Below are 14,299 nucleotides of genomic sequence, written 5' to 3'. Positions count from 1 at the left end.
AATCTCCCTGGGATGAGACACAGTGAATGGAAGGTTTAATACTGGAGTCAATGCTGTAACTGGGGCAATGTTAGAATGCTGAGAAAGGAGAATTTAGATCCTCTGACTTGATTCCATTTTCTTACCAAAGGTTGTTCAGTCTAATCTGAGTGGTCCCCAGAAGTTACTCTTCAGTCTGGCTTCACAGTTGGTTGTGTCATGCACAGGGAGAGCAGGACCTGCCCAAAGAACCAGCAGTCTCCTTTGGTTCCAGGAACTCCACAGTTCTCCAACAGGAATTGAGGTTGGCCTTGTCTGGAGACAAAGGTAACTACTGAGAACACAGTTTCGGGGCCACACTGCTGCTTAAAGCTTGGCTCTAATGACTCACTTCAGGATGTCTGGCTACAGTTTCAGGTCTTGCAAAACCTCCTTTACCTGCGTGAAAGGAGAGTTACTTCTCTGGAGGTTAATGGAAAAGCACAGACTGAAAAATCAAACTATCTGCCTCTTCATGCCCTGTTAGGATGTGTCTTTTAGTGCTGAACTGTGTTCTTACTCACTACATTGTACACTTATTGAAGTAGATACTTATTTGAGTAGATACAGCCCCTCATGTACTTAAAAAGATGTCTTTGTAGAGAGAACTGCAGTTTTTCCTTGGCAGACACTGTACCAGGAAGTGCCTACAGCTGTTCCTGTAACCAACTGCTCAAGCAAAAGCTTTCCATTCTTTTGTAGATTATGGGTTTTGAAGACCTGGGACCAGAGAATGAGTTTCCTTCTCAGGCAGGTTTCAGAAGGTGCAGTTGTGTCTCCCTATGGAGCCTACTTTCTCCTCCCTCTTACCCATGTTCCCATAGGAACCAACCTGTCCTAACGGAGGGCTGAGAACAGCACAGCATTTGTCCAGGAAACCCTCCAAGCCCTCAGAGATGAACAGGATGTTCCCCTGGCTGGGGCTTGTGTTTGCCCTGAGCATCAGTCCTGCAGCTAAATGCAGACACCTCAGGGGAGATCTCCACCAAAGTCTGCTTTGTTCACGGCACAGTCACAGCTTACGCAGCTCAAGCCTCTAAATCTTTCAATATTAGTCTTATCTGACATCATATTTATGAATTTCTTACTAAATCACAAAGCAATGAGCAAATTAAGCTCCAACATGTATTTTTTAATGTATTTCAGGAGCTACCTTATTTTCTTGTTACTTCTCCTGATACTTCCACAGTCAAATCCAAACCTTCTTCCTTTCCACGTTCTCCCATGGAGCCCTAACGTGACAGAGAAGAGCCAAGCCTGAACATTCACACGTACACCCCAACATGCCTGGGAGCCCCCAGTTTGGAACCACCGTCCAGAGGGATTCCCAGCAGGAATCCAGCTTGGAAATGTCACCGGTTATTCTACAGAGACCTGGTGAAGGCCGGATGGAGAAACCTGCGTCCAAGCTAACGCGGGGGGAGGTTTAACAGCATCGCTGCGGAGCTTCGGAGGGACAGAGAGCGGCTTCCACACACCAACCGCTCCATGCACGGGGACAGGGACCCTCCTCGTCCTCCTCATCCTCCGGCGGAGCGCGGCTGACACCTAGTGACGACGGGGAGCGCCGGCCGCGGGACACGGAGCTGCAGGCTCAGCCGTGAGGCTGCATCCCACTTCTGCATCCCTTCTGCATCCCAGCAGCATGACCCCACCGGGCACAGTGAGGCAGCAGAGGGTAGGAAGGTTTCACTCGTTCGGACAAGCTGCAGCCCATGGAAAGGGAAATGGTGTTTCAGTTTAAAAGCTGCTGTTGATTTTTCAAGCCTGACAAATGTGAAAGTCTCCATTTAGAGGAGTCAAACCAGCAGTGAAATGGGTCCCTATCTGCACACCTACACACTGACTGATGGCAGCTGAAAGCAAACTTCCTGCTGAGTCCCGATCCAGCTCACCTGCAGGTGCAGTGCACCAAGCTGTGAGCAGCCATCTGGCCACGGGAGGTTCTCTGTGCATGGAAACCCTGTTCCAGCATGAGAGGTAAAGCCCAGTTGGTGTTACAGCCCCTCACTTCCAAACAGTGGAGCTTGGAGCCTGCAGGCTACAGCTTTGGTTCTGTTATGAGGAAGGCAAGCAGGGGGAGGGCAGAAAACATTATCTGGTGTTTGGGAGGGTGTTGAGTTTTCCTCTGCTTCAACAGCCAGGATTGGTTTTGTGAGACCTCCTGTGTTGTTTTGTGCTGGATGCTGGTGGATCTGGGAGCAGACAGGTGGATCCCGAGGAGCTCACAGCTTCCCTGCAGGTGAATGGAGCGGTGTTGTCCACCCTGTCCAGGTGAGAAGCTGTTGTGGTGTTGGGTCTGCTGTAGCCTGATTCTGGTTTGAATCCTTTGGAGAGGTATCGGCTGCAGTGGTGGCTCTGGGGCGGGTGTGCAAGGTGTCTACGTGCTGTAACACACCATATGCTTCACCAATGACTACAGCATCTATTAATTCCCTTCTCCAAAGCTGGTGTGTGACCTTTTCCATGAGACATCCCATACACATGAGCTGGCTGTTGCCACCTCGGTCACGACACCCATGTCCACGCTGTGGAGACTGGCCACTTTGAGCAAACCATCACCCATCCTGCCCAGCCTCTGCGGCCAGCTCCCGATCTTGGGGCATTTCACAGTGATCTCATCTTCCATGTACTTAGGGGATGGGTTGGGGCTGGGTAAACTGAGGCTTGGAGAGGTTTGGCTCGTGGTCACATAGGCAGTCTGACTGGAGCCCAGGCATCGTGGCTGGATGATGTGCATGGATCAGGGAGATGCTCCTTGTGCTTTCACGCATTTGGACATCCCAGGACCCAGAATCAGTTTTGGGCTTCATGTGCTGGCTCTCGGTAATCCCATTTGCTGACTTCAATTATCTGGGTACTCAGTGGAGAGCTCAGCTCTGGTGATGCTGTGCTATGGGGAGGCCCAAACCACACACAGTGCTCAGGGAGGGATTTTGATCCCTAAAAAAAATACCAAGTTCAAAGGTGGGTTTTGGCTTAATGCGGTTTATCTAAATTGCTTGATGTTTGTTAATCTGGATTAACACAAATGCTCTTGGAATGGCTGCTTGGGGAAGGGTTTGCTCTGCTGTTGGGAAGGGGACAGGCTTGTGGGGACGTGAGAAGTTTGACCAGAAAGGGAAACAAGAGCCAGGTCCTGGCTGGTGCTCTGTGAACAGGGCAAGGCTGTTTCTATCCCTGCTGTCAGAGGGGTCCCTCATCACCCCGTACACTAATGACTGGTCAACTTCCCCTCTGCCAGCAGAGGATCAATCCCCCTCTTCCCTCTGGGGTGATGTGAACCCCTCTTTTGGCTGTTATGCCCAAGCAGTTGGCACAATTAGTGAATGTGAAGGTAAACTGGAGGTCAAGCCCAGATTTGAAGGTGGTTGTTGGCGTGAGCGTGACCCAGAAGCCATGTGATGTGGGTGACGTCCTGGAGAAGCAGGTGATCTCCCCATCCTCCCCTTTCCAAAGGCTGGGATTAGGAGAGATTTTACAGCTGACTGCCCAGCCTCATGTTAAGTTTAGGTTTGCAATGGCTCAGCCCCCTTGGCCCCTTGTCAGGAAGGACTTTTGGGTCTTTTATGGCCATTTTGCATGTCAGCAGGGCAGTTCATGCCTGCCAGGACCTGACCATGGGGGGGATCACCCCTCTGCCATCTGGAGGGACCTCTTCCCACCTTGAGAACAGGCAGAGAAACATGGAAACTGGGACTCATGGAAGGGGATCTCAAATCCCAGCACTCTGGAGAGGGTTGTCTCATGCTTGTGCATTCACTTGGCTTCTGGGTGCACAGAAGGTTTCTTGTGCAGCCTCAGGCTGGTCCTTGCACCTTGGAGTTTGGTTTTTCCTATGCAATGAGGAGAGCAACCTTTTCCATCAGCTGCCTGTGACCAAGGATGCTCAGGTGCCGTGAGGAGAGGGCAGACATCCATTGGGTCAGCTCCAGGAAGGATCCAGCTCTCAGCAGCCACAAGCAGCGGCAGGAAAGCAAAGTGCTTCTGCTGAGCTGAAATGGAAGTTGTAAGTGGGACCTGCTTGCTGCCCCAAAACCAAAGGACTCCCTCCTCCTCCTCCTCCTCCTCCCCTGCCCCAGTGCAAACAGCACATTAACCATGTATTTGACGTGTTGTGGCAGGTTGGTTTCTTCCCCCACTCCCCTGATCAGAGGGAATAAACGCTGCAGTGTGCAAGAATGTTCATTTCAGGTGAGGGTAAATATAGAAAGGAAAACCTGCTGAGAGCAAGTCATTTAGTTCTGTGTTTGGAAGCCTCTGCTCATAAACAGTCAGTCTCAGCCATTTGGAAAATCCCAGCGTGTTTCCTTGGCCATCCCCATTCACTTGCCTGGAGGTTAAGAAGTTCATTTTAAATTAAAATAATAATAATAATAAAATAATAATGGCATCTCCCAGCTGCCCCTGGGGGTCAGGGCTTGTGGACACACTGAGGCTGCGCTGTTCTCACGTGGAACTGCTCCAGTGCAGGGTCACACAGATCCTGTAGGGCTTTCCCAGTTGGCAGTGCTGTGGTTTGGGTTCCCCTTGTTTCCCCACTTTCCTTGTTGGTTTGGGTTGGAAAGGACCTTAAGCTCCTCCAGCTCCAACCCCTGCCACGGGCAGGGACCCCTTCCACTGGAGCAGCTGCTCCAAGCCCCTGTGTCCAACCTGGCCTTGAGCACTGCCAGGGATGGGGCAGCCACAGCTTCTCTGGGCACCCTGTGCCAGCGCCTCAGCACCCTCCCAGGGAACAGCTTCTGCCTTAGATCCAACCTGAACTTCCCGTTTCGGTCTGAACCCATCACCCCTTGTCCTGTCACTGCAGTCCCTGATGAAGAGTCCCTCTCCAGCATCCTTGTCCCTCATCCAACACCCTTCAGATACTGGAAGCTGCTTGTGTTGGGCTTGGGATTTCGTCAGACCTTTTACCCATGTGCAGGGTTAGAACACCCAGGTTTTGGGGGTGCTGGTGTGAGGATGCGCTGTGGTACTTGCAGGGATCTCAAGAGCCCTGTGCTTGGGAGGCTGGGGCAAAGGGATGATCCTGTCACACTGAGCTCATGCTGGACCAGAAACCATCTGAGGGTTTGGGGAGTGTGCCAAAGACAAGAGGAGAGTGTGGACTGCAGGAGCATCCATCAAACAAGCCAACAGCCAGGTGAGCCTGTGCCACGCTGCTGCAGCATGGGAGGGACACCAAAATGGCATCATAGGAGGGGGCTGAGGAAGGTCTTGCCCATGCACTACATCCCTCCTCTATCCTGAAAGCAGCGCTAAGGAAAACCCTGTGGGGAGAGCAGGCAGCTTGGCCGGCTGCCCCACGGCTGCTCTCCGTGGCTGGCACCGGCCGAGCAGGAGCCAGCTGCCAGCTCTGAAGTTTCCTGCAGTCAATAAGGGTCTCTCCTTGTTTTCCACAGGCTCTGGATTTGGCTGGGGTTGGCCTCGGTTTCCGAAGGCAAGAGGCAGTTAAGTCTCTTGGAAGAATGAATTAATTAGCAAATGCCTTTGGTCAGGTCAGTGCCCTCGAGTAAAAGCGTGTTTCATGCTTTAAAGCAGAGCCTCTGCATGCAGGTAAGCTTTCAAAAGCTCCTATTACCCTCAGTGTTTCACATACATCATCCTGGAGGAACCCTGTCTAAAACAGAGGAGGAAAAGAGCCTCCCCCAAGGATGGTGTTGACTCTAAGGTAGCGTTTGTATAAGCAACATAATATTGACGCAGTTGGCTGAGGTCTGGCTGGGGCTGTTGGAAATAAACTGCTGCCTTGTTAAATTGTCACTGGAAATGCAAGTGGGAAAAGGACTCACATCTTACACATAAAATGCTGCTTTACTACAGCAGGAAAAAACTCAGGAATTAATAGGTCTCCTTCTGCTCGAGGGTGTTGGATTTAACCCCGAGTAAGATTCATAAACTATTTTAAGGAGAGAAGTGCTACTTTTAAACACTTGCGTCTGGGTCCTGGAGTTAAAGTGGTGTCACTGGTGCTGAGTTAACCCTAAAGTCCTCATGTGCTGGCCCTGGGATCATGCAAGCGCAGATAGTGCTGTTGTGGAATACACAGACACATCAGCACCTGGTGTGTGTGTGAGTTTGCTTTTGATGAGTACCAAGTACAATGTATTCCAACAGCTTGTGTCAGAAATGTCTCAGGCCCCAAATGCTTCAGCTTTGAAGAAGCTGTTCCCTGGGAGGGTGCTGAGGCGCTGGCACAGGGTGCCCAGAGCAGCTGTGGCTGCCCCATCCCTGGCAGTGCTCAAGGCCAGGTTGGATGGGGTAGGAGTAACCTGGTCTCCTGTGAGTGGCAGGGGGTGGACATGGGTGATCTTAGGGTCCTTTCCAACTCAAACTATTCTGTGATTCAACCTGAACCCTGAGCTTGATTTTGTGTGTGGGACATGAAATGCATTTAAAAAAGCCCCACTTGCTCCAAAGCTGTACCTGGGCTGAACATGAAGCAGACACAGAGTGCTGCTGAATCCATCTGGAGGGTGATCCAGTGCACCCCAAAAGACTCCTTTTGGTTTCAGTAGCTGTAAGAGCTATTATCAGGCTATCTTGAGTGGGAAATGTGATTAACAGAGCTTTAACGAGCAATCTATCACTTTCCTTTCTACCCAAAGCCTCTTCCTTCTCCACCCACATCCTGATGATGTGCCAGCTGACATACATGTGCTCATGGAAAAGGAGGATGAGATAAAAGCCATATGGAGCATGGAGCAAGTCAGTGACATGGGGTCCAACTCACCAGTGTAATTATACATGCTCCAGTATGATTTCCCAGTAATTATTCTGGAATAAACCCCTGCCTATTTCTGTAAGAGCTTATGTCACTTGGAAAGCTGTTATAAATTCAGCTGGAAAAAGGGACCCTTATTCTGGGATAAGTGTGGTTAGTGGTTAGCTGGGAATAGGGCTATTCCTGGTGCTGCCATCGACCTTCCTGGTGACGCTGGTTAGGTTAGGTCACCTCACCTCAGTGTGTGTCACCTTCTGCTGCAGACTGGGAATTACAAACAAGGGCACTTTGGGAAGCTCTGTGACACTGGAAAAAAGGTGTCAGAGGTGACAGGCAGACACTGAGTGGGACTTGGAGCTTTTCTATCCACGTTGGAGGCATCTTGATAAAACTGGGCTTTGAGGGAAATGAAGGCTGGAGCCAGGAGCTGGTGATGGGGACTGGTGGCGTCAGTCAGGTCCAGGCTGTTGGTGTGTTACAGACAATACTGGTTTCCTCTCTGTTTTTAAAGTAGTCTATTTTGTTCTGAGTTCTAGACCACAGCCTCACTAGGGCATCAAAATGTCTCTGCTGCTGTCTTCTTGTGCCAGCTCCTAGTGAGCAGTGTCAGGATATGGTACCAGCACTCACCACCCCAACTGCTGGGTGCTCTGGGTGCCACAGAGAGGTCAGGTCCTGCCTGGGGCTGGCAGTGTTGTGCCTCTGTGAACCAGAGAGGAAGGGAAATCTCCTGATTTGCAGCATTGTGGCCTCTTTCTTCCAGTATCCTGCCTGATTCACTTGCTGCTTCTGCAAGCCCTTAGGTCTTTTAAGGGAGTTTTGCTTTTGTCTGTTACTTCTCAGCAGCTTCTTGTGCTTAGGAACCTCTTTTGGCTCCAGCATCATGCTGGATGCTGGTCAGAGATGAAGATGCAGCTCACTCACAGCATAGGGCATGAAATTCATGCTAGAGATGGGGAGGTGTAGTTCCAGTTTCCTTTAGTTTGCACAGATAGCACAGGGGGCTCACAAGACACAGCTTGTCAGCTTTGCCAAAGCAGGAGCTGCCCGTGGAGCAGATGGACCAAGGTGCTGATGGCGAGAGGTGAAGGGAGAGTCTGTCCTGGTGCATTCCCACGTGCTCCGTCCCGGCGTGAGCACTGGAGCAGGACTCATGCTGCTCCTCTTGGGCTTGAGCCAAGGAGGCAGAGGGGAAAAAGCTCTTTACAGCCCATTAGACCTCCCCAGAGCCGCTCAGCCCCTCTCCTAATAAAAGTGGTGGTGGAAGCCACAGAAACATTACGGCTGCTCTGCAGAAGATGCTGCTCTGCAGAAGATGCCAACCCACCGCTCCATGTGCCTCCCCAGTGGAGCTGCTGACCCTCTGGGAACACGATAACACAGGGCCAGTCCCCTGTCTGTCCTGAGCTCCCCCAGCAAAACATACATGGGAGAGTTCCAAGTGCAAATGTGTGTGTGCTAATGGGAAATGAATTGCCTCTTGCCCCGAAGCTTTGCAGCTTGAGGAAAACAAGGCCGGGGCTAGGAATGACCTCATATTGCCTCCCAGGGAATGTTTTGCCAGATGAAGGGGGGAGAAGCAGCATCAGGACTGCACAATGTATGTATCTCTCTCCCTGTGTAAACATCTCTGTAGCTGCAGAAACCTCTGAAAGCCCTGACTGGGAGGAGAAGAGCTGCTTTGATCTGGGGATGTGGTTGTTGTTTTCCAAGTGCAGAATCCGTTCTTTTTTTAATTTTCCTGCAAATTAAAAAAATGCCTGTTGTGATTTTCTGCTTTCATTCCTTGGCGAAGGAGCAGGAGCTGGGTGCAGTAAATCCTCATTACTCCCCATGTAACCATCCCGGCATGGTTGACAATCCCTCGCTGGCTCTTCAGCGCCGCAGCACAATGGACCGAAACTTCTGGCCCTACATGAAGCCAAAGCAAATGGATTTTGCCCAGAAGTGCACGACGGGGAGTGGAGGCAGTGGGAAGGAGAGTCCTGTCGCCTCCTGCCCTGCCAGAAACACACATAGAGACACACACGTGTGTGCGCACAAGGCTTGGGATGCAGGGGTTGTCCCATTGCCTTTGAAGGGCTCCAGAGAGGGCTCCTGGGAATGGATCCGTGTGACCCTGTGGCAGCAGGAGCTGGTGCGGAGCCATCGGGGCTGAAGCACTGGGTTGTCTTGCAGGAGGTTCCAGTGTGATTCATGGCTCTCCCTCCAGACGCCCTGTGTGATCCTGGGAATCTCCATCTGCACTCTGGATGTCCCTGGGCTCGGAGAGGAACTGTGGCAGCCCTGGGAGCTCCATCAGCCCTTCTGCTTCAACCAGGCCTCAAGCTTTTGGAAGACAACAAGGTTATGTATTGATTTAGGGAGTTTGCAGCAGCTTGCCCCAACCCTGCTGCTGGGCCACGGTTGGAGGAGTGAGACATGGGGTTTGCAACCCCTTTGCTCCCTAAGGTGTGAGCGGTGCTGCCTTCAGCTGAGGAGCTACCTTCAACAGCAAAACCCAGCCCCAAGTGCAAGGCACTGGTTGAACTGGGAGCCTCTGGCTGGAGATCTATCCCCACCGAGGCAGTCTGGGTGTGAGCAAGGAGTTTGCTGTCCCCCTGTGCTGTCATGTGGCTGCCTGGTGTCTTGGCGTTGTGATTACATACGATGCTGTGTATTTAAACTGGTTTATGGATGTTTATACTAATGTGTAAACCTGTAATTTAGAAGCTTGGTTATAAATCAACATTGCTGAAGGTCTTGTCCCTTGTACCTCGAGATCAGTTTCCAGATTTAGAAGATAGGTTAGAGGAAAGGAAAAAAAGGAGGACTGTTTAGTTTTCCTCTGGTTATGATGATAAAGGATCATGGAATGGGATGTGTCCCCCGCTCTGAGGTGTCGTGGTTGGGCACAGGGATCCCAAGCAGAGAGTTCCCATTTTGACTCATTTTGGCCCATTTTAATGGCCTCAAGCTGCACCAGGGCAGGTTTAGATGGAGCTGAGGAACAATTCCTGCCCCACAGGGTGCTCAGGCATTGGAACAGGCTGCCCAGGGCAGGGCTGCAGGCACCGGCCCTGCAAGTGCTCACACAGCGGAGACGAGGCCTCAGTGCCATGGGTTAGGGGTGGCCTTGGCAGGGCTGGGAACGGTTGGACTGGATGGGCTGAAAGAAGACAGGAGCCTCCTCCGGTGGTGTGCTGAGTGGGATAGCACATACCTGATCCTTTCCTGATGCATCCTAACAATGACACCTCCATATGAGTATTTTATATATATGAAAATCTATTACAGCTTTAATAATCATTTCTGCACCTTAGTCCCTTCCCAAGCTGCCCTGGAGCTTTGCTGTGCCAGGAATGGTCGTGCACCACTGTTTTGATTCCCTATAGTGTAGCAAGATGTGCTGTGAGTTACTGCGCTGGTCGTGTTGGTGCAAGTGCTTTTCCTCTGGATTTCTTACCCAACTGGGCTCGGGCAGAGCCAGTTGTCTCTGTTGAGAAATCCCTTTTAGCTAGGATGGGCTGGAAGCTGCCTTGCCCTGAGCTGCCAGCCCAGGCAGACAAGAGCCCTGCAGCCTCCCCTGGCTCCAGGTTTACCTGCAGCCATCATGCAGATGTGAGTTTGAATGCTGGAGACTTGTGCTGGGTGTAATGGGCACATCTGTGCTTCTGTCCCTCAGCTGGTCTGCTCCCCTGGAAGGGGTTGGCTCCTGCATGGGTTTAGGGCCCCAATGGTGTGTGTGTGGGACCCGCTGGCAGCCAGCAGAGCTTTGTGGGGGCAGGAGAGCTCTGCAGGGCTGGGAGGGTCTTGCACTTGGCCTCTGCCTTTGGAAAGACCCAGTGCGTGGATGAGCTCCTGGTTTCCACATGGGATGCTCTCCTGGGCCAGCCATGCTGCATCTGCCCCATCTGAAGCACATCTGCTCTTGCAAACCCACTCGCTCAGGGAAGGTCCCATGAAGGCAGCCCAAGGGTAAGGGATTTCTGTAGGGAAAGCATGACCAGACCCAGGGACTCCTCAGCATCCTCAGGATCCTCAGGACCATCAGCTGAGGTCCCTCCCTTTCTCTCCACAGCAAGATGGCAGCTGGTGCCTTGGCTTAGCTGGACACCTTCCATCCCCTCCATCCCCCTTTGTTGTATCTTTAGGGGTTATTAGGACAAAAGGGGGTATGAAAGGCTACAGGGGCAGCAGGGTCGGCTGGGAGGACCCCATGGGCAGGATGACCACTGGGGCCATGGGACCCCATGTTCCTGAGCAGGTGGAATCACCATCAGCCTTAATCCTGACCATGTTTCCAGCTCCCAGCCCTATCTCCCGCTGCAGTTTCCCAGCTGACGATGCTTCTTCTGCCTCAGGGAGCAGGAACACCCTGGAAGAAGGATGGTGCCAGCAGCTCCCATTGCAGGGGCAGTCATGAGGTATGGCAGAGGGTCCCCCTGCACCCCTGGGCAGCGGCTGCAGGGGGGCAGCCCAGGAAAGGCTCCTCCAAGCAAACAAACACCCCTGGAATACCCAGAAAGGTCTTTTCTTCTTCCCCCTTCCACCCTTATTTCCAGCCCCTCCTTTCCCACCTCTCTCTTACAAATAGCAGAGCTGCTTTCTGATCCCCAGTTCCACCATCGCAGCACCCCAAGATGCTCTCCAGCTGCTGAGCCCAGCCAGGTTGTGCCATCTGCAAACTCTGCTTTACGGTTTATTTCTCATATGTATATATGTGTGTTTGTGTGTTTTTCCTTCCCCTTTTCCACCCATTGCCTTTTCCCATGCCATACACACCCCTTGCATGTCGCCGTCCCCCCACCCCCCGCCTTGCCACCACCCCAAGCCCTCGGTGGCCGAGGGGCTGCGAGGTGGGTCTGGGGGTTGCGGGGGGCTTTGCATTGATGCATTGATCGCCCCTGGTCTCCGCCTGACCTCCCTGCTCCCAGGGAAGCAGTCTCCATGGCTACTGGCCCTTCTCCTCCAGAGCAGACTGTAAATTCCTGCAGGCAAAGCCCAGCCTTGGGGGTACGAGGGAGGGGGAGCCGGGAAGGAGCAAACCAAAGCCAAATAGAAAGAAAGAAAGGCTGGGAGAGAGGAGAAAAAGGGCGTTGCTTGGATGGGGCTCTCCTTTCCACTCCCCTTTCTCAGGTCCCCAGCACCAGGGCAAGGCGCCTGCTTCCCCCCTCCAGCGCTGCTGCTGCTGCTGCTCTCTTGCAGAACTGGAATTGGTTGGGATTATTTAAGGGGGGGAGAGAAAAAAGGAGAGAAGAAGGGATCAGAGCGGCCGCCAGAGAGAGGGCGATAGAGTCCGCTGTGCTCCAACTGCCCTGGGTCTCCTTCCCTCACTCTCTCTTTAGCAACATCAGGAGCCCCAAACTGAACCCAGAGCAGCTTTTTCCATCAGTTGAGCTCCCTTCCCTCCCTCTGTCTCACACACGGCAAGAAGAGAGCCCCTTCCTCCTCTTGATTTCCCTTCGCATGCTCAGCCGCTGGTTTCCTTTAAAGCACTGGAAATCCCCCCGTCTTGCCCCTTACTCCTCCATGCAGACTGGGATTGCAATGGGAGCTTTGCAGCTTGCTGGATTTTCCATCCTTGTCTTTCTGCTGCACTCTGGAAACACGCTGGCAAATAAAGCCAGTCAAGGTAAGAGAAAATGTGCCCGGCTCGAAGGGTTTGCTGTTTGATGTGTGCATTAGGACCTCTTTAGATCTGGGGTTTTAGATGCAGGCTGGAGGAATTAGCAGCAATAACAACAAATAGCGGAGGGAGTTTTAAACGGTGCTCGCAGATATTGTTGCTGCTGCCTTTGATTTGGGGTTGTTTGTCTGTAAACTCTTTCAGGAGTTGTGTGTTTTGCACTTCAGGTTTTGGTTCAGACTCTTTCTCTCAAGGCAGCGGTGCCGAGGCAGAGTATTGGGGGGGGGGGTGGCGAAGAAGTCTGCACCCATCACAGGGTAAACGTGGCTGTTCTGGGGGGCTGTTGTGGGGTAGGGTGTCCGGGAGATGGGATCACAGCCACAGGGCTCCTTTGGGGCTGGGTTGGAGGGTAGGGACCGTGATGTCTGTACCGCCGGGAGGTTGCGTCTGTGGCTGTGCTGTACCCAGGCAGGGGTTGGACGGCCGGTGCTGTGCTATAGGGGGGTGGGCTGCAGAAAACGGGGGGGCTGAACACAGCAAAGCCTGGAAAATACAGGAGCTCCATCCCGATCCCTGGCAGAAAGAGGGATGCATGTCCCAGCTTTATCAGCTTCAGGCTTCCTGCTCCGCCGCTCGTGTAACTGAGCCTCAGTTTCTCCTTCCCAGACACACACATGTAGCTTTATGTACGCTCGAAGCTATACCTTAGGTTTTCTATAGCACCTCTATATTTAGCTCGGGTTTTTTCCCCTTACACACGCGCAGCAGTGCGCGCGCACACCCAAACACACAGCCCTATGTGCACGATCCCCTTGGCTCTCTCAAGGGGGGGGTTCCTCTTAACTCCCCACTTTGTTGGGGTTTCTTTTCTTGTTGGTGTTTTTTCCATAGCACTTCGCAGTGTGTAAGATTCATCAAACCCAACTTTGGTTCTTGCTGTAGTAGCTGCGTGTTTGTGCGTACGGCGAGATTAAATAGAGTGTGAATGAAATATAGGAGCAAAGGGTATGATTCAAGAGCATTTCAGCCCCGTGCATGGTCGTCCCGAGCCCTGTCACCCACAAAGTTAGAAGGAATTTCAAGGCTATTGTCTTATCTGGCTTAAAGTGTTTCTTAAACAATAGGAGACTTTTCAGGAGGGCAGTCTGGGCAAGCACAGGGGACGGGTTCCAGGGCAAAGGTTTGCTAGGAAGGCATCCAGCTTCATGTAAAGCGCTATGATTTAGGCATAGAAAGGAATGCTTAGGTTCTTACCCCCCCCCCAATTATCTTGAGTGTATGCATTGCTTTCATTTCTTATCATAATATTTATTTATTAAGGCCTTTTGGTTTCCAGTTCCATTTAAGCCTGAGCCAGAATTGCATTAAAATAGCAAAGTAAAATTCCATCGTGCAGAGACTTGACAGATCCCTTCGGGGAAGGAGAGGGGTGGAGTGGGGGTGGAGAGAGGTGAGCTCAATCCTGCACGGGGGAAGTCACCCGGGATGGTGCTGGCTCATCCCAGCCCATGGAGAAGCTGCAGAGCTGGGGGGGCCCCAGACACTCTGCACTGGGGGGTTTGTGGTGGGGAATTAATCCCTGGAGCTGCTGCTGTGGGGTTCTGAGGGCTGGAGAGAGAAGGGTGAAGGCTGTGGGTATGTGAGGGCTCAGGGCAGGGTGGGTCTGGACCTTTTGGGATGAGGCTGAAGTTGTGGCCCCAGCATCACCCCACACTTTTCCTATAACTCAATATTACCTGGTTTTCTGTGTGTGCAAGTGTTGTGGAGCTCTCTGAAGCCACCCCGTGTGCCTGGGCATGTTTTACTAGGGTATTTGTGAAAGCATCAGGCATCCCCCCTGCATCTGGGGGGTGATACCTCAAGGATGGGGTGCACAGCACCCTCCCACCTCCCTGGGCTCCTCTTCCATCAGACGGGTTTGTTTTGCTGTGCTAGCATCACACTGTGGG

The 14,299-nt window shown here is 52.3% G+C and overlaps 1 protein-coding gene across 6 annotated transcripts in view; it reads left to right on the top strand.

Moving 5' to 3' along the window:
* Nucleotides 1–6,257: 6,257 nt before the first annotated feature.
* The window catches only part of SCUBE3 (signal peptide, CUB domain and EGF like domain containing 3), a 40,360-nt gene continuing 32,318 nt past the window's right edge, over nucleotides 6,258–14,299 (top strand). For 5 of the 6 annotated variants that reach the window (XM_034069742.1, XM_034069741.1, XM_034069740.1 and 2 more), the window contains exon 1: nucleotides 11,877–12,356. In XM_034069742.1, coding sequence (XP_033925633.1) covers nucleotides 12,191–12,356 — 166 coding nt within the window. In that variant the 5' untranslated portion in view covers nucleotides 11,877–12,190. Of the gene's footprint in view, nucleotides 9,089–11,876; nucleotides 12,357–14,299 lie in introns of those variants that run through there. The other variant, XM_034069743.1, reaches the window with a different exon arrangement.

Source organism: Melopsittacus undulatus, chromosome 16 (assembly GCF_012275295.1).
Source record: "Melopsittacus undulatus isolate bMelUnd1 chromosome 16, bMelUnd1.mat.Z, whole genome shotgun sequence".
NCBI lineage: Eukaryota > Metazoa > Chordata > Aves > Psittaciformes > Psittaculidae > Melopsittacus > Melopsittacus undulatus.
This window is presented reverse-complemented; position numbering and strand designations above follow the sequence as displayed.